The sequence below is a fragment of the Penicillium cinerascens genome (genome assembly GCF_028974065.1).
Source record: "Penicillium cinerascens strain IBT 15544 chromosome Unknown scaffold_4_segment0_segment0, whole genome shotgun sequence".
Lineage (NCBI taxonomy): Eukaryota > Fungi > Ascomycota > Eurotiomycetes > Eurotiales > Aspergillaceae > Penicillium > Penicillium cinerascens.
This window is the reverse complement of record NW_026695297.1, coordinates 441,721-468,703: the sequence shown is the minus strand read 5'-3', so window position 1 is coordinate 468,703 and position 26,983 is coordinate 441,721. Positions and strand designations below refer to the sequence as shown.

Sequence of the window (26,983 nt, the reverse complement as noted above, 5' to 3'; positions counted from 1 at the left end):
CCAGCGGTCCCCTTATTTCCATGTTGACTTCTCTTAACTTGGCTAACTTGTCCTCCTCCTCATCTCTCTGAACAGTCTGCAAAGCCAGGTTATCATACATATTATTCCCATCTTTCCTTGTGGCGTAGCCCATGATGCGTCTAGATCGGTTCCTCCCTCTTGTCCTTCTCATTGGCATCACTCATTGCTTCTTCTTTGAGGTTGTCAACCCCTCCCCAGCCGGGATTGCCCTCGAACAGCCCGAAGCAAGTACCTGGCCAGTCCAGCCCGAATCCGCTCCCCAAGGACAGTCCGAGGCTGTGTCGACCATCGAAGAATCCGCAACTGCAGTTCTTGAGGCCCAGATTGAGAATATACAGGCCCGGCACGATGTCACTCAGAATCTCGACTACAAATGCGGACCCAAATGGGGCAAATGCCCTATGGGCACCTGCTGCTCCTCCTCAGGCAAGTCCCTGGCCAGACCGACTGACAGCGTACTGACAAAATCCGGGTATCAGGTTACTGTGGCACATCTAAGTTGCACTGCCGCTCTCCTGACTGCTTGATCGACTTCGGCACCTGCGATGCTCACCGAGTTCCCAAGGGACCGCCCACCAGTGAAATCCTTCGCCCTCACATCGGCCAAGTCCCGTACGGTCCGCAGGAGATCCGCTCCTGCACTGTCCCTGGAACAGTTGCTTTGACCTTCGATGATGGTCCAACCCGGTATACAGGCGAACTTCTTGATCTGCTCGACAAGTATGAAGCTCCGGCCACTTTCTTCATCACGGGTGTCAACAACGGTAAAGGTCAGATCGATGATCTCTCTCTGCCTTGGGCTCCTCTCATCGAACGCATGCTGCTCAGCGGCCACCAGATTGCCAGCCACACCTGGTCGCACGAGGATCTCAGCAAAATCAGCCCTACCCAGCGTCGTGAGCAAATGGAGAAAAACGAAGGCGCTTTGCGGAATATCATTGGCAGCTTCCCGACTTATATGCGCCCTCCATACTCGAGTTGCCTTGCTGACTCTGGATGCCGCGAGGCCATGGGTGACATGGGATACCATATCATTCTCTACGATATCGACACGGACGACTGGAAAAATGACAACCCGTCTCTCATTCAACGATCCAAAGATCTTTTCGATCATGCCCTTTCCAGTGGTAACCCTGCGACCAAGTCCTGGATCGTCATCGGCCATGACGCTCACGAGCAAACCGTCCACAATCTTACGGAGCATATGTTGAGAACGATAAGCCGGCTTGGGTACCGCCCGGTCACTATCGGCGACTGTCTTCAAGACCCGCGCGACAACTGGTACCGTATAGACAACCGATGGCCCGGCCACAAGAACAAGAAGAATACACCAAATAAAAAGGGTCCCAAGAAGGTCGTGCCACAACAGGTCTCCGTCGATGGCACCTGCGGCGCAAACTATACGTGTCTTGGTTCCCGCTTCGGACTGTGTTGCAGCAGCGTTCATCTTTGTGGAAACAGTACCTTGCACTGCGGCGTTGGCTGTCTTCGAGACTCTGGATACTGCACTGTGGAGGCCCCCTCCAACGGCGATGCATGGGACCCTAAGTCTCCAGGCAGGAGTGGTAAATCCGAGGGAGAGTCTGAGTTCCGTACGGTTGGTACCGCAGCTGCGACATCCCTTTTTCTGGCTCTAGTGGTTGCCGTGTGGATGTGATTGGTATTCTTGATTCCAATTTCCGTTATTTGGGACTCCACTATTCTGGTTTTGATGAAGTCCTGATTATGTATTTATATCCACTCACTGCGGCTTTTTTCCCTGTCGCTCGTTGCCTTTATCCATTTTGACAAGGCTGTTTTATTGCGCAGATTCATGATTCATGTGCGACTTAAGTCTTCTGAACGGATTTCTTCTCTACTGGATTGTATTGTTCCTGTAGAAAGTAGATGTTGTAGACGGCGGACCTGTGAATTGCCTTTTCGACTTTCGCTGTACTGTACTCGGGCACTCACGCTTTGTTTCTCGGCTCGTACCGCAAACGTGCCTATTCCGATTAGCCCAGGCGGTAAACATAAAGGTTAAGGATTATTTCCGGGGTTCCCGCCGAAGCGAGTTTCTTTTTATAAGTGCTTCCCATTAGCTAACGGGTGTTTGCTTGGCTCATTTCTAGGTCTGTTCCGGAACTCCTGTTCGCTGGAGCGTCCGGCCCTCTGGAAAGCACCAAACTACATCAAGGCACAACTTCCGTCTCACCCCGAGCTAGCGCGGAAACGAAGGGTCCTAGCACGCAGGACGTGCGAGGAGAGGCTCTCGCGTCGCCATTAGTCTGCTTCGGGGGTTGCGTCGGACATTATGGTGGACGGTAATTGGCCTTCGCTCGTGGCCGAGAGAGACATTTCAACCGGAAAGCTACCAAAGAGTTCCTGGGTGAGATCTGGATCGTCACTGTAGTAAGACAGCAGCGAGAGCGAGCACAGACAATGGGGTAGAAAGGTTGCCCGTTTGCCCCTCTCCCTATTTATTCTTTTCCTTTTCGCGTATCCTTTTGGTTCATTTTACACTGGCCAGTATCCGGTGAAATCTCACCACGATCGAGAAGATGTGGGGAACCTCCATCTTGCCGCTCGCCTTGGCTGCTGTGCCATTCGCCAATGCCATCACGCTGCACAAGCGGGACGACCCGGCGGTCTTCCGACTCCCGATTGCCCGCAGTGAGCAGTCCCAGGCATTGCAGAAACGCAGTTCCAAAGTCGCCAGCACGGCATTATACAATGTGGTATGTGTCGTATTTCCGATTCCGGTCCCATCTCAGATATTTCAGCTTGTGGCACGAGAGAGAGAGAAAGTCTCAATGCAATGCGTATCGCTTAATGATAGAACATTGTACTAAATCTCCGAATAGCAAAATCTATATTACATGGTGAACATCACCATCGGCACCCCGCCTCAGAATCTCTCCCTCAGTCTCGATACCGGCAGTAGTGATATCTGGGTTAACGTCCCGAATTCCACCTACTGTGCGGCAGATGACGATCCCTGCTCCTCGACTGGCTTGTTCAATCCAAAAAACTCCTCCACCTTCAAATTACTGGGTTACGACATGAACGCCACCTATGTCAGTAAAAATTTGGCTGCAGGTCCCTACGCCACCGACACGCTGGTGATTGGAGGCGTCACGGTGAAAAATATGGAGTTTGCGGTGGCCGAACAAAGTGACAATCCCCGTAAGTATACAGTTCTTGGTTCCTTGATTTTAAAAAAGAAAGAAAATGGCATCTGGCTAACGGTGGGTATTTCGGGGACCGTGTACAGACGGTATTCTAGGAATCGGATATGCGATATCTACTGATGCCGCCACCAATCTCCACAAGGAATACGCCAACCTTCCGGAAGCGCTGGTCAATAGCGGTGCTATCAAGTCGGCCGCCTATAGCCTGTGGCTGAATAAATTTGATGGCACTGGAAACCTTCTCTTCGGAGGTGTCAACAAAGCGAGATACCAAGGCGAGCTGCAAACCGTGCCTGTTTTGCCGTTATATGGCAAATACTATTCTCTGGCCATCGCCCTGACGGATATCTCTGTGAAGAGCACCCATGGCACCAAGAGTTATGCAACGGGTCTCCCCTTGGCCGTTTCCTTGGATAACGGGACCCCTTTCATCTTGTTGCCCAAAGAACTGGTGGACCCTATCTACAAGGAGGTCGGCGCGGGTTATTCTTCGACCGCCCAGGCCGCCTATATCCCCTGCAATATGGCCACGGCCGATTACAATATGACCTTTAGCTTCTCGGGCGCAACGGTCACGGTTCCCATCAGCGAACTGGTTTTTGCCGATGAAACCGAGCACGGTTTCCCCGACGGTGACTGCATCTTCGGACTTTCCCCCAGTCAAGCCGGAGTGAATCTGATGGGTGATGTGTTCTTACGTGGCGCCTACGTGGTCTACGATCTTGCCAATAACGAGATTTCACTCGCCAACACCAACTATGACGGGGGCGATGATGATATTCTCGAGATCGGCACGGGATCGGCTGCGGTGCCGAACGCAACGCTGATGCCCTCTCCAGTCACCTCGGCGACGGGTAATGGGGCCAGTGAAGCCACCGCGACCTCGGGCTCTCCGGGACCCGTGTCGGTTGAAACCACAACACATGTCACTGGTACTGCGACTACAACGGCTAAGAGTGGTGGTGCTTCGAGCACCTCCTCCAAGGGACTGGCGGCGTTACCCACCAGCAACCCGAACCACCTTCTGCCCGGTCTCTTGGGCGCTGGCTTGCTGCTCGCATTGTAAGTAACTCACCAGTAATCAGTGTACTGTAGGTCCTGCTTGATTACCTTTTTTGTCTATCTTAACATCTCTATTTGCATCTAATGAACCTGGGAGCTGTACTTGGAAGCTTTGTAATTTTTTTTTGTAGATATCTTCTGGTTTTAAAACGATCTGCTATTTTTTGAGACCATGCTTCCCAGGAGTTGCACGCCTCGCCAATAATTGGACTCGGAATCGCTTTGGTCGACGCGGCGGAGGCTATTAAGCGTGAGATATATTTCATTCAGATAAAGATCAAGTGAGAAAATGCAAAGCTATGCATACAAATACCAATGCCACTCGGACTGCAAGTCAAAACACCATTTCATGCAAAACAAAGGGGTATAGGAATAATCAAAGCATCACCGCAGGCAAAAGCCTCGCCAGTCGAGATAAAAAGACACGGTCTCAATGCACACCCATCATTTCCGCACAACTTTCAGGAGAGGCGCAATTCGCGCCCTTTTACTCAGTCCCACTCGATATGGCACCTTACTCGTCGACGAAATCGGACTGTGTGCGCCCGGTCCTTTGCGGGTCTTTGTGTCTGCTTGAGGTGTTTGTGGAAGAGCATCGGTTTGTTGTTTGCTGGGTACGTCCGGTTGGGGTGTTTGTTCTGCGCTGTTAGCTGGGACGGGTTCTTGAGGCTCAAGGATTGGAGGTTCGGGGGTTGGTTCTGCGGCTTTTCCCATGGGGACTTCGGGAGCAGCTGGAGCAGCTGGAGCTTGGTTCTCTTTTGAAGATTCGGCTTCGGTGGTAAGTTGCTCGGATACCATCTTCCGCTTGCGTCCTCGTTTCTTGGGTGCTGGCTTTTCTTCCGGTTGATTGGATTGAGATTTGTCTTCGGTGATGGGAGTCTCTCCTAATGGAGGTGCGTCAGGCTTGTTGGTCTCCACCTGAATGGGCCTTGAGTCTACCCAGATGACATCGTCCTCATCCGCCATGCGACTCTTCTGCATTAACGCATCCGCGGTCTTGCTTCTCCTGACCTTCTTTTTCTTGGTTTCCTTCGGAACGGCCTTTACAGGGACTTCAGGCTCTGTGACTGTAACCCCATCTGCGGCAGGAATTTCAGCGCCCGCAGCTACTGTATTGTTTAATGCAGCGTCCCCAATACATGCGGCTTTGGGAGGCTGTCCCGGCTTCCGTTTCTCGGGCTTGCTCTGACCAGATCCAGATTGAATGATGGCTAGTTCATCATCGTCGTCGTTATCCGGCACCGAATGCATCTTCGGAGGTCCACGCTTCTTAACCGTAGTTACCTCCACAGACACAGCGGGCAAAGAAAGTTCGTCGTGTGTATCGAGCTCGGAGTACCGTGGAGACATGAGACCTGACCTGACATTGTCGCTCTTCGTGCGACTCACCCCCGGCGACGTCACAGATGACATTGGCTCCGTGTCATGTGGAGAATACTGCTGTGACTGCAGAGACTTGGACCTCTGGGGGGCCTTTTGCGACGGGTGTGCGCGCGAGCCACCAGAGGTTTGAATAGTTGGAGGGTATGAACTGGTCTCCCCATACCCTCCAAGAGGAGAATCGACGGTGGTCGACGCCGCAGGAGTACTGTACTCGTAGCCGTGTGCCTGGACCGACTGAACCGACGGGACAAGCTGCGTCGCCTCATATGAGGGATAGACCACCTTTTTCACAGGGTTAGATACGCCATTGGCGACCTCGTTCGGCTGTTGGTACGTGTAGTTTGGACCGGTAGGGAAAGAACCCGGCTGAGAGATTTCGCTCGAGTACGCGGTCGCTGTGGAGGGAAGACGTTGGGCAACACTAGAGGCCTCATCGTCGAATAGTCGCTGCTGTGCAAGCCCGATTTCCGTCATCATTGCACCTGTGCCTAGGTGTGTTAGCCTTAAACATCGAGAATTGTTGACCGCACGCACCAATTGATCCGACCCCGCCTTCACCAGTGGAAGGAATCCACCTTTCTTCGCGCCGCTGCTGCGATGAATTGAGAGTCGTGTGTGGACCCTCTTGAGACTGCAGGAACTGGTCGAAATTAACGCTCAATTGTGGCTCTGTGCTGACATCTTGGTGCTCGATTGGGTAATGTTCTTGGTAGTTCGCGCCGTGGTTGTAGTGTTGCCGGATGGGGGACCCGCGGCCCTGAAGCGGGTCGTTGGAGGTCGAGATATCCTCCCCGATGAGGGGCTCGTCCTCATCGGAGTCCTGGATCACTCGGTCCCAGCTCATTGGAGTGTCGTCGTGGATGCGCAGTTGGAAAATGGCGGGCTTATCGACGCGTTGCGACAAGACGCGGGCGCACGTGATGATAAGCACTATACATACTACAAGAGTGCGAAAGCAAGAAGCGGCACTCAAAGTCTTAATTGGATTATGATGAGATGTACACGTCGCAGATGTTGCGGGCTGTTGACATTCAAGACTCGAGATCTAACAAGAACATCCAAGAAAGAGACACAAGGCTTATGCACGATGCGGATAACAGATATAAAGGGCAGGTCTTGCATCAAACACTGCCAACGGAAAGAAAGAACGCCAGACTCCTCCACAATGGCATTCATAGTGGAATCACCAGCCCTCCGTGGGCACAGGACACCTTGAGAGCCGACATATCAAGAATAGAATTCCAATGGGACCAGCAAACCCAAATGCAACAAAAAAATACAAAGGCATAGTCATAAGTCACCGGGTATCTGAAGCGACAGACGCAAATGCATCAGCACGCAAAATCACAGAACTCCTCCCGGTAAATTGATTTGCCCTTGGCGTCCACCCTCGAATCCAGCGCTGTTGGGCGCCGACCCACTGGGTGGGTAGGTGGTAGGATTGTCCGGGTGAATTTTCCGCAACATGAACATCGGCTTCCGACCTTCCTTCTCAAGTTGTTTGAAGAGCAAAAGAGGTTTCTCATCCAATGCTAAACACCGTTCCTGGTCGCCATAAACAATGTAGAGTGCGTAGTTCTTCGGGTCGGAGTGAATGTTGTATTTCTTTAAAGCAGCAGGAAGGACCTTGTAACATGGATCCTCCCAAGATACGCGGAAAGATTTGAAAATTTCCACACTGGAGGGTTCGCCCGTGTTGCGATTCTCCGTGCGGGATGCAGAGGATGGTGTTTCCGTTCGAGGTGGCTGCTGGCTGGGAGTAAGCCGATCTGTTCGGGACGAGGTTCTTGATATCTCCTCTGAGTGATCGTGTCTGGAGTTGGAGTTGGGTTGAGAGTAAGACCGCGGGTTGAGTGTCTGGTGTTGAGAGGTGTGGGCGTTCGGAGAAGTTGGTGATGGGACTCCAGGTGAGTGCTGTAATCCCCCATTCATTGAAGCAGTGAGGTGTGAAGAAGCAGCCACGGCAGCGGCAGATGGATCCAGAGTAGCTCCTTCAGAGTAGCTCCGCCCTTCATAGACAGCAGGAGGGATGTGTGTCGGTGAGTTGGTCTTGGGTGTTGTACCTCCGCCATACGTGCGCTTGGAGAAGGCCCGGCTCAGTTTTGATGATGAGGGATTGTCTACGAGGGTGAGTTGGGATGGTGATGTCAGAGTTGAACCGTCGTGGTATGTGTCCGAGGACTGGTTCAAGGAAGAGGGCGGGGGAAGCGGCTGAGATCGATCTTTGGCGATTTTGATAACGGGGAGAATTTCCTCTCTTAATCGGCGGTAGTCCTCCGTAAGGCGGCGCATTTCCGCCTGTACTGTGATGATTGTTTCATCCCGACGCTGAATCGATTGAATGAGACGGGCAAGGTCATCTTGGGACGCAGTTTCGTTCATGCTTTGGTCGGCCGCTGTGCAGAAGTTAGCTGGAAATCAATTGATCAGGTGGATGGGGAAACGTACAGAGCGGGATATAGTGGTCAACATCCAGGGGAACCTGCTGTCGGATTTTGATCTCGTAGACGCTTTTCAAAATCGTCAAACGGTGCCCCACACTGTTGATGCCCATTTCCTTCAGTTCATCATGCTTGAGCGCGATAAGTGCTTCGCCCACAATTCCATTCTCTGTAACGGATTGGATTGTCAGGATCAAGTCGGCCACAGTCACAAAATCCGACTTACCTCGGAAGGTTCCACAATACTGGAGAAGGCCAAGCGACGTCAAAAACTCGATACATTCATCTGCTGTCCATTCTGATATGATTGAACGCGGGGTGCGCGGGCCATCGCTGGGGTAGCCGAACTTGGTCGGGGTGTGTTCGGATGAAGGGATGTCGGAATCAATGGGAGAGGCTTCAAATTCTGTTTGGAGGTGCGGCGAAGTGATCACGCTGCGCTCGTACTCGTCATCCGCATCGGAGTCGGCATGGTAAGAGGTGTGAAGCATCGTGCCGGGTGATACTCAGAGGCGAGCTGTTATGCACGAAAGACGGAGTGCACTCGTTGTGCAGCAGCGCCGCCGTCAGAGGAAAGAAGTTGTCTGACAGAGCTGACAGGGAACCGGCTGGTAAATATGCGCCGGGTGGGTCAAGTTTATGAGAGCGCGGCTGGGGGAACGCGGACGGAGACTCGGGGTTGCCAAGCAAGCATAGACGGATAGACGGCGGAGTCTTCTGAGGGGCCAAAAAACGTGTGTATACACACGATGCGGGTCTGGAGGGCTATTGGGCCCCGTATGACGATAGGCGCCGGAGGATGAAAACGAGGGTAGACGCGGGAAGGAGAGCGGGGAAGCTTTCCCGGGCGCGTGTGTTATATGGTTTCGGAGAGACTGGACGAGCACACCAAGATATCTGCAAGACAAAATCCGCAGCGGAAGGTGCGACAGCGATGGCAGAAAGCGAGCTTGGATTGTCGAGGACGATGGGCGTCGCAACTGGGACGCATCAATGGCGTGCACGTGACCGGGTCTGGACTCGAGCGACCTTCACCTTTTCCCACTGCTTTTGCACAGCGATTGAGCTAGAAAACCGGGTTATATTTTTTTACTTTTGTTCTTTACGAAGAAGCGCTAATAAGCAATACATTCTCCAATCCCAATTTACCCCGGAAGAAGTCCGTTGTGTCTTAGATCTCACGGACGATCATCGAAAGAGAACGTGGTGGCCACCTTGATGGCCCCACTCGCATTGAAACTGGAGAATCCTTCTAGACTCTCCGGTCAAGTGATAGGTTGTCTCGATGAAAGAGCAGTCGCGGGGGTTTGGGACATTCCCATCGTCCGAATCGGCTTTCAAACTACGGATCTATTATCTATATACTGTTGACCGTATGGCCGACCCCTCTCTAAACATAATCGAGGCCTGATGGTGCGAATTAAAAACCCTATGTATTTAAAATAGTACTGGCCGGACCTTTGTCAACACCCATGGGGTTCACCAAGCTGGGAAGGGTGCTGGGAAGCTACCTAATCGGCTGCTGCATTCCATCTAGTTAGTTTTCGTTCGAAGGCTCTCACAATCTTCAGCCCATGCTAGATCTTTTGTGGCTGTTGATAGCCGGAAGAGTTATCAAAGAGAAACCACTCATAATTTTAGACTATACCCGTGACTAGCTTTGACTCTCGTTAGGCTCTTTGTACTACTGCCAATATAGATTGTTTCGATGGTATCGCAAGTCACATAACTTGCTACCTATACATTGATAATGAGATTTTAATACAGCATGTTATACACCATTTCTGCGTCTTATATCTTGCCTTGATGGTGTCAGTGATATACGGTACCATGGCAGTCCGTAATGACAGCATTAAGGTTTTATGTAGCCGTGTCATTGTCGTGACCACGATCCGTTTTTCAGCTTCTAGCAAGCCACTCATCCACATCAGAAGCCGGGAGTTCGTAGATGTCATAATGGCCAGATTATAAATAAGCAATGAATTGATCAATCAAAACAAGTCGACAAAGAGAGAGAATCCACGTATTCCCAGGTTAGAGGGCTGGTGTGATTATGTCAGCGCACTCCCTGTCGCCTCCACGCCGATTGGCCTGGACATCATGGTCTTTTCAACCTACACTTTTTTGCAATTGACTGTCCTGTGACTATTGTACATTCCGCTATTTCTCCGGGTGTGCAATGGATACGTCTCTGTGACCCGGTGTCTGTTCTCTCGGCTGACCCTATTCTCTCCTTCTCCCCGGCTCCCGTCGACTACCTTACCTCCGCAACTGTGACCGTTTGCGCCCGCGGGACTAAAGCTCGTCCCTCCGGCTACAAGGTCTTCACTCTGGTGAGTATTCATCATAACTGCATACCCAGTTTCCCCATCCCCTCATTCTATCATCTCGCATTGGTGTCATTGCTGCAGCGCTGACCGGAATCGCCGCCGCATTGACAGGCGGACACCGGAACCATCGTCATTCTCAATATCGCACTTTTACACGAGCTGCAAACATCTCTCGTCACCGCCAGTAATCATAATCGGTTTATTCTTTGGCAAGCACAGTTCACACCCAGGGCAGGTTCCCCTTTTCTTTCTGTTGCCTATTATCGCAAAACCTACCCGACAACCACCGGCACATGGGGCGGACCGCAACCCTTCACTCCTAGACCGTTGGGACAGGCACAATCAATCCGAGTTCCTGCGGCGCATTTCCTGGCGACGGGTTATTCTAGATCTTCACATTCCGCTACAAATCTTCATAGCCCGAGGGCTCGTCTGCGGCGTGAACCCCGCCGAAGCCCTCCAACATGCCATCCTCAACCCCCGCTGGCGCTTCCTCTACCCCCGATGCCCTCGAGTCTGACCTTCTCACGAAACTCGCTGCTACATCCGCACTAGAAGAGCTGCAAGAGACACTTCTGGGCTCATTACACCGCGCAGGGTGGACGGAAAAGGTTACCAGCCTCGCCACCGAACTCCTCCGCGCCGGCCGCTGCGAGACATTCGACGATGTGATGGAAGCGGTAGTGGCCTCAGCGGAGGGAAGATCTCATCCTGCGCTGGGCTCAAAACACTCCGGAGAACAGAACGGAGAAGCGACTTCGAACGGCACAAAAGAAGGAAAGGCCAATGGAACCAAAAGGGGCGGCAAAGCAGGATCCAATAATACAGACAACACCCCATACGACCCTTTGAAATATATTGAAGAGGTCGACGTGCGCATCCCAGACACGGTGGTGGACGAGGGAGTGCGCGGTCTCAAGGACATATTGAGGGAAATGGTCGATATGGAAGACGAGGGTGTTTCGAATGGAGAAAAGAAGTAACGAACCTGCATGGCGGTGATTCCTTTTTGTATCGGTTTTCTTTTCCGTGGAGTCTTGATTTGGGTTTCGGGTAATGGCTACGGCATCGGATCTGGCATGTGCCCATCTATGATTCATGGGTATGCGTGCATGATGGGCGCTCTCGCATCGAACTCTGAATAGACAATTGCATTGCACTGGGGATTTGGGTTCCTTCCCCAGGGACGATAGTGTCTCTAAGTCTTGAATTCATAAACCTATCTTCAGTCTCGGAAGGTTACAGTATCAATGATCTACTACACTTCATGTTGGACACTTGTATGAGACGGCACAAGGGAGTAAATTGGCCCTGCCATTGAGGCTGAATGGGGAACTGTAAAAACTTCTCTATGAGGATGATGACTGGGCTTTTCGTCGAAATTGGAATACCCAGTGAGACAAGCTCAGTTACGCAGACCAAAACCAGTACTTAGGTGAGTCACGTTGTAGTAGCAGAAACGAGAGTACAAACATAGGGAAAGGGAATAGAGAGAGGGAGAGAGAAAGAAATAGACCTAAAGATATATGCATGTAAGCTGATGATTGAGGCCATGACAACCACCTGCCCTCGGTAATATTCAACAATAGCTTTGCCTTCGGAGACCTGAATCCCCGTTATGCTATCATGGTGCTAACGATGTACTACTTAAGCCAGCGCCCTTTGCGCAGCGTATACTCGACCAAAAGCCAAACGTTGATATGCTGATTCCAATACAAACATAATTATACAGGATAAAGTTCAAAACTACCACATCACGGTGTAGAGGCGTTAAGAGGAGGGGTGAGGAAGACGTCTTCAAAAAGATAGCTGAACGGAAATCCGGAATTGATCACGGCCGAATTTTCATCATGTAGAAACCGCTCATACACCCAATCGTCGCTTTCCTGGGTACGGGCAATATCCTCACTGGACATTTCAGTGTCGCCTGGTCGCTGGATCGGTTGCGAACACCCCAAATCACTTTTCTCGCATTCCGAAAAAGATACGCCAAAGTGTCGTCTGAACATGGGCGTGAAAAAAGGGTAAACAGAGGCAATTACCGGCCATGAGGCCCGTAGGTCTTTGAGAACGAGCAAGCAAAAACGTGCTCGATGCTTGGAAATAGGCCTGATTTGCGGGCCTCCCCTGCTGATGTTTGCGATATGGAAACAGAGTGACGACATCACCGCGGGTACTCTATATGGAAAGCAGATCAGTAATATTCCTTGTCTTGTAATTGAATCAAACATACACATGGCCAGCAACAGAAAACAAGATACCGCTCGTCACCAAGTCCTCGAGCATGCGGAACAATCTGGTGCATATTTCAAATATGGGAGAGCCAGGTCCTATTTTCTGTGCAGCGTCTGGGCTTTTTCGATGGAAAAGAAGCTGATACTGGCTGTTGGAACGGTTGGTGAGTATCTACATGAGACAATGATCTGGAAAATTCCAACCGCAAAAACTGAAGAGATTGAGACGTAGACGTACTCATAGGTCAGTTGAGTCAATATGGCCCACACACTTCTGCTTGAAGATGGGAATCGCAGTTCGGGCGGAAGCAGTGTAGACCAAGACGAGATTCGCTCAAGAAAGTTGTTCTGTGAGGGCGCAGGTCCCTGACATGGTTGGAAAGGATAGCAAATATTCACTGTGGGCCTTTTTAGCAACCCAATAGCATGCATAACATGGGGAAAGAAGGCTACAAACAAATTCGGACGTAGGCGGACACTTTTCATCAGAGGAACAGCGGCTGTCTCCATTCGCAAGTAGCAGAAGTTATATGCTCATCAATTCAAAAATATGTCTACTCTTCTGAAATTCCTGCCACAAGCCAGACAATCTACTCTAGTATCATGTCAGCCATCAGTGTCGTCACTGGCACCTTCTCCCCTTCCATCAAAGAGATCGATGGCTTCCCACCGGGTCAACATGATGCCAGGTCATAAGTTTTCATCGAGCAAGTCTATTGGAGACTTGCGTGAGCGACAAAAGCTTCACGCCACTTCCGCGGCATGGGAGGGCGAAAAGTCAGGAGCGATTGGCTATATGCTGTATGTCTTGTCTACCGAGCCTCTACTTAACTAGAGATTTATGCTAACCTATCCCTCGCGAAGAGCAAAATCTGACCAGCTTGTCAATTGGGGCAGACAAGGGTCATTTTGGCCATTGACCTTCGCATTAGCCTGCTGTGGGGTCGAAATGATGGGGGCGTCGATGCCCAGATACGACCAGGACCGATCCGCGCCTCCCCGCATCAGTCCGATGTGATGCTGGTTGCTGTTACAGTATGCAACAAGATGGCACCCGCATTGAGGCAACTCTATGACCAAATGCCGGACCCGAAATGGGTTATCGGTATGGGAAGTTGCGCAAATGGAGGCGGATACTATCATTATAGCTATAGTGTCGTGCGCGGGGTGGCTCGCATTGTCCCAGTTGATATTTATGTGCCGGGATGTCCGCCCACTCCGGAGGCTCTGTTACAGGGCATCTTTCTGCTACAAAAGAAGATGCGACGAACCCCCGTGACAAGGATGTGGTACAGGAGGTGAGGGAGCTTATATGCTAAATTACCGCCTGTGGAACTTGACTGCAAAATGCAAGTATTCGCGAGTTATCATCGGATCATGTGGGTTGGTGGAAGCAATGATCGGAGAGAGAAACGTTTGGAGAGGATGCAGTCTTCGTGTTGATTTTCAACTGTGTTTAATTAACGGCAGTCATATAGTACTCCGCCCTTGACAAGCCAGCGCACAATGTCTGCATGTTTCCCGAAGGAGTTTCCTCGCGAAATTCATGTTCTATGACTGCTCTCCATAATCAATCGGACTTGATCTCAAAAGCCCCAACCGAAGGGTTCGACAAAGCCCAGGCAATGCCGTCACTCATGACCCGATCCCAGTATTCACTCGCTCCCGGTAGCTTATCGCCAAACCGCCTGAACCCATGCGGTACACCTCGGAAGACGTGAACATCAGTCGGGACACTAGACAAATGCTTGTTAGTGGTGATATCTCCAGCGGCATAAGAAAACTAACCCATTATCATTCAGGAACTTGGCGTAGAAAAGACCCTCGTCCCGAAGCGGATCATTGCCCGCAATACCAAAGGTTGTAGGCGGCAGTGCTTTGACTTCCTCCGCAGTGGCATTTCCAGGATTCATACGGTGGTCGTTCTCCGCACCCTTGACGCCAACAACACCAAGTAAACTCATAAACATATTGATTCGATCAACGGGCAAGATAGGTGCTTGGGCACACTGCTTGTAGCTTGACAGCTCGGGGCTCTTTAGTAGATCTAGCCGCGGGACATAGTATTCACTCTGTACCACGCAAGGAATCATCAACACTTGCCCTCTGATCTTGGGACAAGCAGCCAGGCGCTTATCATTGCCATGAAGCTGAGCAAGCGCGAGTGAAGCAGTCAATTGGGCGCCAGCTGAGATGCCGCCCACGACGACTTGGTCGTTCAGGCCGCCGATCTCGGCAACGTTTTCGTGAACCCAGACGAAGGCGTCTTCGACGTCCTCCCATGCGGTTGGGTAGCGGTATTCTGGTGTGTGGCGGTAATTTATGTTAAACACGACAACCGGCGTGCCCTTCTCTGCCCGAGAGTTGACGATGCGAGAGCAGATTGCGTCTTCGGACGAGAGGGTTCCGAAAAGGTAGCCGCCTCCATGGAGATGGATGTAGATGGGGAGACGCTCGGAGGGGTCGACGTCTGCGGGGCGGTAGGTGCGTGCTTCGAGCTTGAAACCATCACGGGCAGTTATGGTATAATCTTTGAGCTGAACCTTTTCGCTGAGACCTATCTCAATTAGGGTTTATTAGCTGGGCATTCTATATCAAAAAGTTTGTGCACTGACCTTTGCTCATGCCCTGTGCTGCGATATCCTCGCGGCCCTTGTTGATCATCTGCTTCAGCTCTTCAACCGAGACGTTGGGGAGCTGGGGCAGGCTCGGCTCAAGGGCAATCCAGTCGGCGCTGGGTCTTGCATATTCAGTGAAGTCGGCCATTGTATTTATGTACAGTATTGATCTTACAATAAAGCTGATAGAAAAGTGTCAAGGTAGCTTTAGTATGTATTTGAATCAAAACGATCCCCTTCATGGCGGCGCCTCGGCTCGGTTATGAACGCCTCGGTACCCCGCATATGGGCATCGAACGGGATTCGCGCACCGCGGTGTTCACTGCGAATGAGCTTAAACGTGACCTTGGTGGGGCTTGATGTATTGAAATTGACTGCGATCATGTAGTTTCACCTACAGCTCTGCCTCGGCTGAAACCCAGTCAATTGCCATGGACCCCGGCATCCCGACTGAACCGCCTTCCCGTTCCTTGAAGGGCAAGGTTGCCATCGTGACGGGCGCAGGCTGCCTTGGTGATGGAATTGGGAATGGCCGTGCAATCTCAATTCTGTTGGCCGATGACGGCTGCGATGTGCTCTGCATCGACCTCAATCTGGAATGGGCGAAAATGACCGTCGACATGATCACATCAAAGCCTGGACGTGGCAGAGCACTCCCATTCAAGACAGATGTCACATCGGAAGAGGACTGCAAAAGAGCAGTGGATTTCGCGATTCAGAACTTCGGCAGGCTTGATATTCTGGTCAACAATGTCGGGATAGGAGGTGCATCCGGAACAGCGGTCGATGTGGATATGACTCAGTGGGCAAAAAGTATGGAAATCAACGTCGCCAGTATGGTTCAGATGAGCAAATATGCCATACCGGAGATGACCAAGAATGACGGCGAGGTCAAAGGCAGTATCGTCAATATGGGCAGCGTTGCTGGACTGAAAGGTGGCACCCCCCATCTGCTGTATCCGACTTCTAAGGGTGCCGTCGTCAATCTGACCCGAGCGATGGCCGCTCATCACGCCGCAGAAGGCATCCGGGTAAACTGCGTGTGTCCTGGTGTAAGTTATTCTTGGACACCTTAAGAAATTTGCCCCTTAACCATGTGAAACGTAGATGCTCTACACGCCAATGATGTATGGAAACGGCATGAGCGAAGAGGCTAGGGAGGCTCGAAGAAAGCGAAGCCTACTGGGTACCGAAGGAAATGGTTGGGACTGTGCTGGTGCAGTAGTCTTTGTCGCGGGGCCTCACGCTCGATGGATGACAGGAGTCATTCTTCCAGTAGATGCAGGGACGACGGCAGCAGTGGGCATTGGGATGAGCAAGAATGCCAGTGTCAATGGGTAGACATACTGATAAAGAGATAAAAGTTTATCCTGGCTTCCCTGTCATCCTATTTTAAGGCCCACCGAGCACCTACAACACCCCCTTCAGATCTTTGATCAACCTACACATACTTGGACTGGATCAACGTCGTGAGATTACTAGCCTTCGGTCGTCTTTTGAAACAGCTTCTCCAAGTCATGAACCACTAGAAGCGGTAAGCCCCCGCAACTTGACTCACTTGCAAGATATAAAGAATTACAAAAGTCTGATATAAATAAATGTCGAGGGAGCTTTAGTAGTTGAATCCGCGGAAAACAGATAGTGTGTCTGTACAGGGTCTAAGTAGTCGAGCGAGACTCACTCTAGGAAATTCGGCCCTTCCTCGCTGGTAGCGAGGAACAGCTCTACGACATTGAAAAAAACTGGGGAGATTCTAGATAAACTTTGTAAACCAGCGCGCTTGTTACGTTGGTCCGGTTTTATAGCCTGGCCAGGCTTCCGCGGCATCTTCGCCTACGTCTGTGTTTGTCTCTTACGTAGTCTTCATGTTCTACATTATTCATCTATGCGAATAAGAAATACTCCTTCGTCATTGTCCTGACCTTCTCAGTGCTCAGCTCAGGATATCATTAAACCATCATTATGATACATAGGGGTGGGATCCCGGACCCCTTAAGGAGTTGGAGGGTAATTCGGACAAGGCGAGCCCGTTATCCATCTCGGGCATCATCGACTTATTATCTAACTCGTGCGGTTCAAGGCTCTGATGGAATCCAGCATCAGCTGACATCGCCGTATCTGTTTTCATCGGTCGTCGCCGCTTGAAGATGACAAACGCGACCACTGCGGCGATAAGGATTAAACCAGCACCAGCACCCACTCCAATTCCGGCGGCAGCCCCTGGACCAATACTCGAGGATGGCGATGAAGACGGCGATGAAGGTGACGCTGAAGATGACGCTGAAGATGTGTGCGCGTTTCCGATAGATGTTGCGGTCGCTGTTGGGGTAGAATACGTGACGGATCCGGTTGTAGGGAGATGCAAGACGGTTTTGAGACTGGATGGGCCAGGGGCGGCAAAAAGCTCATCGCTCGGTTCGGAACAATCAGGCGTTCCACCGTTGTAAGTGCAGCAGGCCCAAAGGCCAGAAGTTGAGTTATAAGTAATCTGCGAGCCCACGAGGCCCCCTTTTCAAAGAACATAGATTAGCTTACAATATGAACCGCCTTCGGAATGACAGAAAGGTAGGATACGGACCACAGTGATTTTGACATGCAGGATCTTGCAGCGTTGGATCTGTGCAATCCGCACTGTAATACCCATCGCCGTTGCCGTTTCCACAGATCCCGTTGCTCATACATGTAGAGCCTCGTACACAGCAAGTCACATTGTGACCGACTTGGTCCACGTCTTCACATGGCAAGTCCGAGTAATTGATATGGATCACGCCCAAATGTAGAGAGTAACAGCTAGTCATTTTAAGCTGCTTGGGTTGAGTGAAAGAAACGAGCGAGATTTGGCGCTGAGGGATAGAGGGTGCTGAAGGTATCTATACCTATCTCGGTAAAGCTTCCCCGCTGTGGAGATTATAGGTTGGTTCTGACCAACGATACACTTTTGGCCCCCAAATACAAGCGCTTAAGAATGTGATAAGGGGGGGAACTGTCATTTCATCGTGCCTTGGCATTGGAAAGAACGATAGAATTTATAGCCGCAAAGAAGTCCTCGAGAGGAAGCGACCTAGGTATTGCACTCTCAAGCAGAAGAAGCAAAGGCAGAGTTGACCCAGGCATCTGAACAGTTTCAACGCCAAATTTCCAAGCAATGATAACAAATTACACTCCCTAGTTATATTTATCCGAGTCTAATGAAGGAATTCTATTGCTTGTTTTTGACAATCGAGTAAAGACGAGAGCGCCAGGATGGATAATGTCTAGTCGGCAAATTGGTCAATCATTATTATATCATCAACCAGACGCAGTGCAATTGAGATGCCCATGTTCCTACCAAAGTCTTGGAGGCGTTGGATGATCCATTTTCTGGTCTCAGCTTTTGTGGCTGGGCATTTTCCAACCATGTACAAACACCAGGTCAGGATATACCCGCCTGACACGCTGCCGTGGAAGGATAGATCGACGGAGGGAGTGTTGGATGCAGAGGATAGGAATTCCAAAGCCTGAGGGATGGTAGCGAGTATATCGTCTCCCAGCATTGACAGAGTTTGCATTGCCATCTGAAACTTTAGCTTCAGAGACTGCCGGACGGCCGATGTGAGTGTGAGGTCTGTGGCGAGAATCTTGTTCAAGAGGTATAACATGATCTCGCAGACGATCATTCGAAGATTTCTCAAATTGTTCCACACCCGGATTGCCCAAGCGTCCTTATATAGGTCAACTCGTCCATTATAGATTAGTTTTGGCACCCCACCAGCACTTTGGGTGATGGTATATGGTTCTTGTGTGGCGAGGAGCATAGCGTGGTTTTGGAATTCACGCTCCATCATAGTCGCTTCCTCCAGGTATTCCGGCAAATGGATTTGCTCAGTATTCGCCCTGACTCTCATCAGGAGGTCTGCGCACCGGACACCTAAGGTCCCCGCACGCCAAAATGCACCAGAGGCGTCAATGTGCTTGGCTGCCTCTTCTTGAAGCTCGATCATGTCTTCCGGAAACGGTATTTCATTATGAACACAGGCAAGCACAAGATCAGCGCGAACTTGGTTGAACATGAGGATCGTGGCCGTGCTGGTGAATTGGTCCTTGCCCCGGGCAACTACTATCGCTGCAGCACCCTGGACATGTCGAACCCACGCTTTGTGCTCGGAGACATGCTCAAACACCCCTAATGAGATCACCGACATTAAAGTGCTGTCCTTGACGGACTCCACGGGCGATGTTAAGGCGACATTCACATTGCGGATCGCCTCCGTGTATTTGGCTCGCGCGAGGTTTGCCAGGTCGGGTTGTCGGGTCGAATTAGCCAAGGCCACGAGCCCTACAGCCGCCATGCTGGCGACCAGAGTGGGATGCTCGCCATCTTCGCGATAAACAGAAGGAATATAGTTCAGGCATCCCCGTGAAGAGGACTGACCGCTGACAAAGTTGCGGAGGAAGTAATTGACTCCTATCTCGTCAGGGTCGGGGCTCAAGCCGCGGGCGGGCGTGGGCAAGCCTTGGTCGGCACTTTTGATCTTCGTTTTCCTGGATCGCTTTATGGTTTTATCGGTCTGATCACGAAAGACGAGGTCCCATTCATCTCGGTACCCAGGACATTCTTGGCGCATTCGAATGCACTGTCCACAATGGGGAATCTGCTGGTCGCACTATGTAGAGACACGGCAAATTTAGTTCTGGCCTGGCAGACAAGAGGAAAATAAGCGAAGCAAAGGCAGAACGGTGCTTACACGTCGTTTGACAGCCCGGCAGTTCCCACAACCTCTAGAGGCTCGAGGGCGAACCGAGTTGAGTGGGGCCATATCGATACGCCAAAACGAGCGCGCAAGAACAAGAGAGGGCGCAGGATCTGTCGGAAACCCGAGTTCCCTGGCAGGTCTGACGAGAGGCACTCCCCAAGAGGCTCAAAATTCTGCAGCTAGGCTTCAGCTCTCAGATGTCAGGTCCGTGTTCAGCTGGAGATTTTCCACAGTCGGCCCCCACCTACGGATACCCAGATCACCAGCACTCTGCCCAGTTGACTTCAATCCGCGCGGTAGAGAAAGACATCCGGACCCTGATGAGTCTTCAGGGGCCATTACAGCCTCGCCGTCGTCATCATATGCAAACAAAGCAATCCGACATTGGGGGCCGAAACGTGAGCACTGCTGTTGGCTGATTCGGACCGTTCCTGGTCCCACTTCTCCCCGTGGCGCGCTAGTACCAATTAGGTGCGACTTCTTTGAGAAATATATCTCTAACTGCGGACATTTCATTATCAACTTATTTTTATACACCAGAGAATCTGACAACTTAAGTATTAGCAGCCAGAGCTACTATGTCAGCCACGTCCAAGACATCAAAGCCGAGAGCCATCCCTCCAGTCCCATCACTTCCAAGGTCTCCCTGCTGTGCGAGGTACTTTAACTTAGCAACGGACTCACTCAGCTCTTCCTCGGTAGGCATGTTGACGATCATCAGATACATCACGTCCTCCCTAAGAATCTTAATTCTACCGGCGGTTTCCTTCTTCTTTCTGGCCAACTTCTGTTTCCATGTTTCACTTGGGGGAAGACCTTGAGCAGCCCGCTTCTTGTCCTGGGATTCCTTGATGGCAGCCCCAGCACGCTCGAATAGGCTTGGCTTGGGCTGGTATAAGCCACCGCTCAAGGCCGTGAGAAGGTTCCCACTATTCACTGGGTGGTTGGGGTCATTATAACGTGAAGTGAAGGCCTTGCGTCCGGACTCGGGGACAGCCAGCGCAGAACCCTGATGCTCGGCTTCCTATTTCCCGTCAGAATTGCTATGTCGATATGCGATAGCGTAAGAGAAAGGAATTGGTACTCACGAATGATGCCTGAGACTTTCGATCCATGTAGTCTCGAACCCAGGATCTTGCACTCTGGAATTTCGACTTGGGTTCCAGGCCGTCTCTGACCCGGATGGCAGCTCGATCAATCTCCGGGAAAACTAGTGGTGCACACTCCGGAAGCTGCATTTCGCCTCTAGTTGCGCCATCTGCCAATCGATAATGTTGCATGCGTTGTTTCCATGCGTTCATTTGCGGGTGCTCCTTGCTGTGAGTGAACTTTGAAATTGTCGCTGCCGCGTCGAATTCAGGTCTTTCAGGCTGAGACAGGCCGGCATTGACATCAGTTGTCGCTCCTGATTGATTGAAATTGATCTGCTCGGTTGAGAAGAGTCCGCCAAGTCGATCAGCTTCCGAGTCAGGGGAGTTCGGATCCCGTTTTCTTTGCTGCTTCTGCTTCTTCGTGAGCTTGGGAGGCCGATCCGTGAATTTCATGACCATCGCGTATTGACCACGAGGCATGAAGATCTCTTGGTTTGCCCTATCGAGGTAGCTGTTGGTACGGTGACGAATTTGGAATTGCTGTGCTGTGTCCGCTACAATCTGGATAGCTGCAGCGGTCAACGCAACTGCTAATGATGGGGAGAAGCTAGTGATGTTGGCTGCGCAAACGATAACCTGGAGCCACATTGAAGCCTATGATAATAGTTAGTAAATGAATGCAATCCCATCATGGTCAAGAAAAGGAATGGCAGTCACCAACCTGACTAGCTTTATGAAAGTCACTGATGAACTTCAAGAACACATCTTGGCTGACACCGCAGTCGGCCAACACGGGCGCATATGCACGCACGAATCCACGCTTCTTAGCACCAGGCCTGCGTTGAGGAATAATTACAGGACATGGGAGTCGCTGCGGTTGCACTGGTGGTGGCCCAGCCATCGCCACGAGTGAGCGAATCATGAGCTCTCTTTTCTTCGCCTTCTCATCTTCAGAGTCCTGGGCGCTGATCTCATCGGAGTCGTTATCAACACTCGTGAAGTCTCTCTGAGCACCTTTCGGGCCAGTGTGGGTTTCTGTTTGATCATATGTGGGCAATCCGAATTCTTCGGTCGCTTCGTCGAGTTGCCAGGCAGCCTCATCTCCATCCATCGAGTGCTCACGGTCATTTCTGGTATCCAAAGCGAAGTTTTCGGTGTCGTCGCCTGTCTCAGAAGAGCGCTTTTCTTCGGCTTCCGATGAAGATCTCGCTTCATTTATATTCCTCTGTCGTTCCGAGCCGGGTGAGTAGGGTGGAAGTTCATCTCCTGTTGGGAGCCCTCTCTCGCTGCCCCAGTCTGAGCGGCCCCCTCGATTGGGTAGCTCTGCAAGACCTTCGAGGGCGACTGTATAAGTCGTCTGATGAGCTGCACCGACAGAATCTCCACAATCGCTTTCTACGCCAGTAATAGAGCGAGTGGTCTCTGAAACAGACACGGAGTCTTTGTTTCGGTGTCGGGCTGCATGGACGGCTTCAGAAGTAAAGGCAATACCGGAGCCAATGAGTCTGACGAGTCCTTTACCCATTGTTGTGGTGGTGGATGGCGTGAGTCGTTAAACAGGTTTGAATCAAGGAATATTTTGAAAAGACTGCCGGGATTCCGAAGGAGGATGTTTCGGAGGGTTTATATAGAGAGAGGGAGACTCTCATCCGGCCCCCATCTATCTGTACAACCAGATCATTTACCATATCCGGGAAGTAGGATGTTGAAGGGCAGCAGTGGGGAACCGCGTGTTTTCCTCAAATGAGACAAGCCTTCAATACGCACGTAAACGGCCCACTTCTATAACTTCTCCCTGATGACATGTGCTATTAAGATTGGACGAGTGCAGACCCAGATCCCTTATTTTGTACATCCCAGCCTTGTCCCTCCTGGAAAGCTCAGCCTCGTCTCGAGATCAAAGCGCTAATTGAACCCGCAGATGACTGCTTATTGGCGGAGCATCTCACATACCCGAAGGGGACTAGCGCAGTCGGGAAGTAGCGGACCCACCTGGCCCGAGCTCAGCCAATCATAGCGCCATGGTCTCCGCATCAATCGGGTATCCCATGTCTAGATAAGTGGTCGCAGATCTCATACAGATCTAGAGTGGGTTGCGAGAGAATAGTGTGACCGACCAAAATTTGGCTGCAAAGTCCCCCGGGAGGATGAAGATGTTAACATTAATCTTGAACATCACCGCGCCCTCCCTTCCCTTCTTTCCCGAAACGTAGGTCCGCATATCGCTGCGTAATGGCTTTAGCGGAAAGTGTCCAGGAAATGTGGTAAATATCAGATTGCCCTCAATTCGTGTGTACTTAGTGCGTGAAGACTCGTCTTTTTTTCTTTCTAATTCTACGGGTTAGCGATCTTTCTGCCATCCGGAGGTGCAATGGCGGTTATCTAACCATCTATAAAATGCTGACGGCTTCAAGTTTCTTTTTTTCTATGAAGTGCCCAGAATTGGACTCATACGAGCACATTCAATAAAAGAACACTTTATTATCGAGTTTGAACGCAGTTGGAAAGTCGAAAGAGCGGTATAGCTTTCAATGCGGTTCGCGATGCGCCAGAAGGAGCCTAAACGGATCGTGGAGCACAGAAGCTACACTCTGAAGGGGGTCCCCTTCGATAACATCAAGACTGGGCCAATGCTCCCGCTTCTCAATGGCTGTATGTTTCCCCAACTCTGTCACGACGCCAAGGGCATTGTTCCAGCGAGCTTCTAACAGTGTTCGCTGCATATACAAGAAACCGTTGCATCCACGGACATGTTCTTCCCTCGCTTAACAGCCTTAGAAGCCGCATGACCGATCCAAATGGCAACCGGGTGACCATGACCCTAAAGGCGATTCTCAGAGTTGAGTCAGCCAGTTTTACGGCCTCGACATCTATGAAGGTTATCGTTAGCTCTTCTTCTTGCCCAGGTACTAAAGCAAGCTTTCAGTCCGTCAGCTGTTTTGTCTTTCCTGTTGGAGCGGAAGAACTCGCTTATTGATGGGATTACTGGTGTAAAAGGTTAGTGGCAAAAACAAAGGAAGGGAGCCAACTGAAGGGAAAATGGCCTTGGGTACAAGGGGGCTGATTAGTGCATTGAATATACTATTGAACCGCAGTAGCTTTTTCGCGCGAGAGTTAGTAGTCCGTCAGGGGAATTGAGAAGGCAATAGCGGGTAGAGGGATTGAAGGTAGACAAAGCCCGCCCGTTCCTTGCTCATGTCGTTTCAATGTACCGTCGGGGTTGAATCCTGAGAATATCGCGTATTCTACGAAGAGAATATGATGATCGATTGCAATTCCACGTCGGTCCCAAAACCCGGTGCCCGGTATGTGGGGCACTTAATAGTAGCACTCCCGTCCAGCCAACTCGGTCTCCACAGCGACCTGTTACCACGGCAACATGAAATTGCCCTTCGTTAACAGGATAGTTAGTTAGTTACGTTAGTTAGACCTAGCTTACCTACCATTCTCCACAAGAAACCTTGCGACCCATATTTCCAACATAAGCATCAGTTTCCTGGCGATCCTTTCGTTTCCTTGAAGTCAAGCAACGGGGAAACGGTAGCGAGGAACCAGTATGGCGACTAGGACGCTCGAGGCTCGTTTTGGGCAATTGTCTGTTCATGATGAGAATGGACACGACGGGGCCAATTCCCGCCAGAAATGCAACGTAAGTTCGCACCGCGACGCACTTTCAACATGCGTTGAGAACACAATTGATAACAGTGAGCAGGTTGCAATCACCGGCACTCATCGATCGGACCGAACCAGACAATCAGAAAGCTCCAAGGCTGCTGTATATAAGCAATGCACAACCACCGACCCTGCCACTTCCCAAGTGGCTCAAGAAACAAGTGGAAAGACTCTTCGGCGAACTCGAAGGCCACTCTCGGTTATACAGGTAACTGCTGAAGCGGCCAGGGCGGGAGAACACCACCAAACAGGAATTAAGCAACAAAAAACAGCCTTCAGCCATGTCGCTTCACACATGATTCAGGCCAAAGGCGGGCAAGCTCCTTCCCAGGCCCGCCATCCCCTATCTGTTGTGATGTCGCAGATACCAGATGCGGCGTTTGAGACAGAAGAACAACATGTTGGTGAAGTCAAGCAGCAAAGCACAGTAGTTGCCAGTCATGTCGCCAGCCATGTCGCTCCCCAAATGGCTCGAGCAAAAGGCAGCCAACATCTTTCCCTTGCTCGACACTCTCTCTCCGTTGCCCTTTCGGCAACATCCAATGCAATCGAAGAACGCGCCGTCCAGCTTATCAAACAACCAGTTCCCAAGATATTCCATCTAGGCATGTTTGAAATTGGCCGACCCCTAGGAAAGGGCAAGTTTGGACGAGTCTATCTTGCACGAGAACGAGAGACTGGTTTTGTTTGTGCGCTGAAGGTACTACACAAGGATGAGATCCAACAAGGAAAGATCGAAAAACAAGTGGCTCGTGAAATCGAGATTCAAAGCAATTTACGCCACCCCAACATCCTACGGCTATACGGTCACTTTCACGATCGGAAGCGAATTTTTTTGATTCTCGAGTATGCCGGAAAAGGGGAATTGTACAAGCACTTGCAGAAAGCAGATCGCTTCCCAGGGTGGAAGGCAGCCCAATACATTGCGCAAATGGCCAGTGCATTACGTTACTTACATCACAAGCACGTCATTCATCGAGATATTAAGCCCGAGGATATCCTTGTTGGTCTTCACGGTGAGTTGAAGATGTCGGATTTTGGCTGGAGTGTCCATGCGCCAAGTGGTCGCAGACTCACGAAGTGTGGGACACTGGACTACTTGCCACCTGAGATGGTGGATCCGAAAAGGTGCGAGAAGCCTTATGATGAAAAAGTGGATCTATGGTCCCTAGGAGTTTTGATGTACGAGTTCCTGGTTGGACAGGCACCTTTTGAGGACACACCTGTTATGACACAGAGACGAATCGCCAAGGGAGATATGACGATTCCTTCTTTTGTTAGCTCTGAAGCCAAGGATCTTATCAGAAAGGTGAGCTCATCTTGAAATATAGTATCAACGAAATACTAACACTGATCAAGCTACTTGTCCTCGATTCGGATCTGAGAATTTCCTTGGAGAAAGTCCAACAACACCCCTGGATTATTAAACACTGCAAGAGCTTTGCAAAAAAAGACAAGTCTTGAGTGACAGCATGATGAGACATTGATTATAATTTTCGTGCTGTGGAGATGATCTAATTTTACCTTTGCGGATAAGCAATTTAATTCAAAGGATCTATCCACATCCTACACCGCCTACAAACCCTATTAATACTTATAATAATAAAGAGAAAAAGGCTATTTTTCTAGGTATCTAGATAGGACACCTTCCAAAAGCCATATCTTGTTTAATAGAAGTATTTATCGCTGTATGGGACGGTCAAATACCAATTTGGCTTCCTGAGAAACACGCTCTTTGAGGGATTTGGCAAGGCAGAATTATACCTAGTGTGGGCTGGGGGTGTGGAAACCTTTCCTGTGTCACTATACTTCTGTAGCTAGCATTGATGCTGGAATTTGGCGTATACAAGCCCGACTTTAATTGTTTTTTTTAACAGTCCAGCGACGTCAGTAGTAAATTTTAGCTTCAAGTCGATGCTTTTGACAGCCATTCCAAAGGCCCTTGGTCATCAATTAACCATTACACTAATACACCGGAAGACCTTGGAAAGACTGTCACCAAACTGTTGCCTTGAAGTCAATGTTATTGCCAGTTGCACATAAAAGATGTTCTATCTAGCGGGGCGGTGGGGCAGTGGGGCGGTCTAAAATTCTTCCACCGCCCTGGAACCACCTATTGACAAACAGAATTCCCTATTTTCGACTCATACTTCCCCGCTGCGCCCCGCTGTCAGCCCAGTCAGGACTATACTCTGTTGCTAAGCCTGCTGCAGTGCTTCCCTAGTCTC

The 26,983-nt window shown here is 50.7% G+C and overlaps 13 protein-coding genes across 13 annotated transcripts; 6 read left to right on the top strand and 7 right to left on the bottom strand.

The window, feature by feature from the left end:
* Positions 1 to 134: 134 nt before the first annotated feature.
* On the top strand, positions 135 to 1,678 carry N7498_008127 (chitin deacetylase CDA6; the record flags this gene model as incomplete). The annotated part of the gene is made up of 2 exons (XM_058455189.1): positions 135 to 447; positions 501 to 1,678. 2 exons carry the CDS (start codon positions 135 to 137, stop codon positions 1,676 to 1,678), a joined length of 1,491 nt encoding a protein of 496 aa, XP_058305177.1.
* An 883-nt stretch (positions 1,679 to 2,561) lies between these two features.
* N7498_008126 (pepsin-like aspartic protease) lies at positions 2,562 to 4,257 on the top strand (the record flags this gene model as incomplete). Its single annotated transcript, XM_058455188.1, has 3 exons — positions 2,562 to 2,738; positions 2,865 to 3,186; positions 3,275 to 4,257. 3 exons carry the CDS (start codon positions 2,562 to 2,564, stop codon positions 4,255 to 4,257), a joined length of 1,482 nt encoding a protein of 493 aa, XP_058305176.1.
* Positions 4,258 to 4,697: 440 nt separating this feature from the next.
* On the bottom strand, positions 4,698 to 6,480 carry N7498_008125 (uncharacterized protein; the record flags this gene model as incomplete). Its single annotated transcript, XM_058455187.1, has 2 exons — positions 4,698 to 6,118; positions 6,171 to 6,480. 2 exons carry the CDS (start codon positions 6,478 to 6,480, stop codon positions 4,698 to 4,700), a joined length of 1,731 nt encoding a protein of 576 aa, XP_058305175.1.
* A 500-nt stretch (positions 6,481 to 6,980) lies between these two features.
* N7498_008124 (adaptor protein STE50) lies at positions 6,981 to 8,568 on the bottom strand (the record flags this gene model as incomplete). Its single annotated transcript, XM_058455186.1, has 3 exons — positions 6,981 to 8,032; positions 8,085 to 8,246; positions 8,304 to 8,568. 3 exons carry the CDS (start codon positions 8,566 to 8,568, stop codon positions 6,981 to 6,983), a joined length of 1,479 nt encoding a protein of 492 aa, XP_058305174.1.
* Positions 8,569 to 10,871: 2,303 nt separating this feature from the next.
* On the top strand, positions 10,872 to 11,390 carry N7498_008123 (uncharacterized protein; the record flags this gene model as incomplete). The annotated part of the gene is made up of 1 exon (XM_058455185.1): positions 10,872 to 11,390. One exon carries the CDS (start codon positions 10,872 to 10,874, stop codon positions 11,388 to 11,390), a length of 519 nt encoding a protein of 172 aa, XP_058305173.1.
* Positions 11,391 to 13,299: 1,909 nt separating this feature from the next.
* N7498_008122 (uncharacterized protein) lies at positions 13,300 to 13,943 on the top strand (the record flags this gene model as incomplete). The annotated part of the gene is made up of 2 exons (XM_058455184.1): positions 13,300 to 13,442; positions 13,574 to 13,943. The coding sequence occupies 2 exons, from the start codon at positions 13,300 to 13,302 to the stop codon at positions 13,941 to 13,943; spliced, it is 513 nt and encodes a 170-aa protein (XP_058305172.1).
* Positions 13,944 to 14,211: 268 nt separating this feature from the next.
* Positions 14,212 to 15,407, bottom strand: N7498_008121 (alpha/beta hydrolase; the record flags this gene model as incomplete). The annotated part of the gene is made up of 3 exons (XM_058455183.1): positions 14,212 to 14,377; positions 14,430 to 15,198; positions 15,257 to 15,407. The coding sequence occupies 3 exons, from the start codon at positions 15,405 to 15,407 to the stop codon at positions 14,212 to 14,214; spliced, it is 1,086 nt and encodes a 361-aa protein (XP_058305171.1).
* A 283-nt stretch (positions 15,408 to 15,690) lies between these two features.
* N7498_008120 (SDR family NAD(P)-dependent oxidoreductase) lies at positions 15,691 to 16,600 on the top strand (the record flags this gene model as incomplete). Its single annotated transcript, XM_058455182.1, has 2 exons — positions 15,691 to 16,311; positions 16,367 to 16,600. The coding sequence occupies 2 exons, from the start codon at positions 15,691 to 15,693 to the stop codon at positions 16,598 to 16,600; spliced, it is 855 nt and encodes a 284-aa protein (XP_058305170.1).
* A 619-nt stretch (positions 16,601 to 17,219) lies between these two features.
* On the bottom strand, positions 17,220 to 17,937 carry N7498_008119 (uncharacterized protein; the record flags this gene model as incomplete). Its single annotated transcript, XM_058455181.1, has 2 exons — positions 17,220 to 17,767; positions 17,838 to 17,937. 2 exons carry the CDS (start codon positions 17,935 to 17,937, stop codon positions 17,220 to 17,222), a joined length of 648 nt encoding a protein of 215 aa, XP_058305169.1.
* Positions 17,938 to 18,513: 576 nt separating this feature from the next.
* N7498_008118 (transcriptional regulator family TF) lies at positions 18,514 to 19,863 on the bottom strand (the record flags this gene model as incomplete). Its single annotated transcript, XM_058455180.1, has 1 exon — positions 18,514 to 19,863. One exon carries the CDS (start codon positions 19,861 to 19,863, stop codon positions 18,514 to 18,516), a length of 1,350 nt encoding a protein of 449 aa, XP_058305168.1.
* A 682-nt stretch (positions 19,864 to 20,545) lies between these two features.
* On the bottom strand, positions 20,546 to 22,608 carry N7498_008117 (uncharacterized protein; the record flags this gene model as incomplete). Its single annotated transcript, XM_058455179.1, has 3 exons — positions 20,546 to 21,016; positions 21,081 to 21,737; positions 21,805 to 22,608. The coding sequence occupies 3 exons, from the start codon at positions 22,606 to 22,608 to the stop codon at positions 20,546 to 20,548; spliced, it is 1,932 nt and encodes a 643-aa protein (XP_058305167.1).
* A 1,793-nt stretch (positions 22,609 to 24,401) lies between these two features.
* On the bottom strand, positions 24,402 to 24,687 carry N7498_008116 (uncharacterized protein; the record flags this gene model as incomplete). The annotated part of the gene is made up of 2 exons (XM_058455178.1): positions 24,402 to 24,446; positions 24,544 to 24,687. 2 exons carry the CDS (start codon positions 24,685 to 24,687, stop codon positions 24,402 to 24,404), a joined length of 189 nt encoding a protein of 62 aa, XP_058305166.1.
* Positions 24,688 to 25,050: 363 nt separating this feature from the next.
* N7498_008115 (aurora family serine/threonine-protein kinase) lies at positions 25,051 to 26,079 on the top strand (the record flags this gene model as incomplete). Its single annotated transcript, XM_058455177.1, has 1 exon — positions 25,051 to 26,079. The coding sequence occupies one exon, from the start codon at positions 25,051 to 25,053 to the stop codon at positions 26,077 to 26,079; it is 1,029 nt and encodes a 342-aa protein (XP_058305165.1).
* Positions 26,080 to 26,983: the final 904 nt, after the last annotated feature.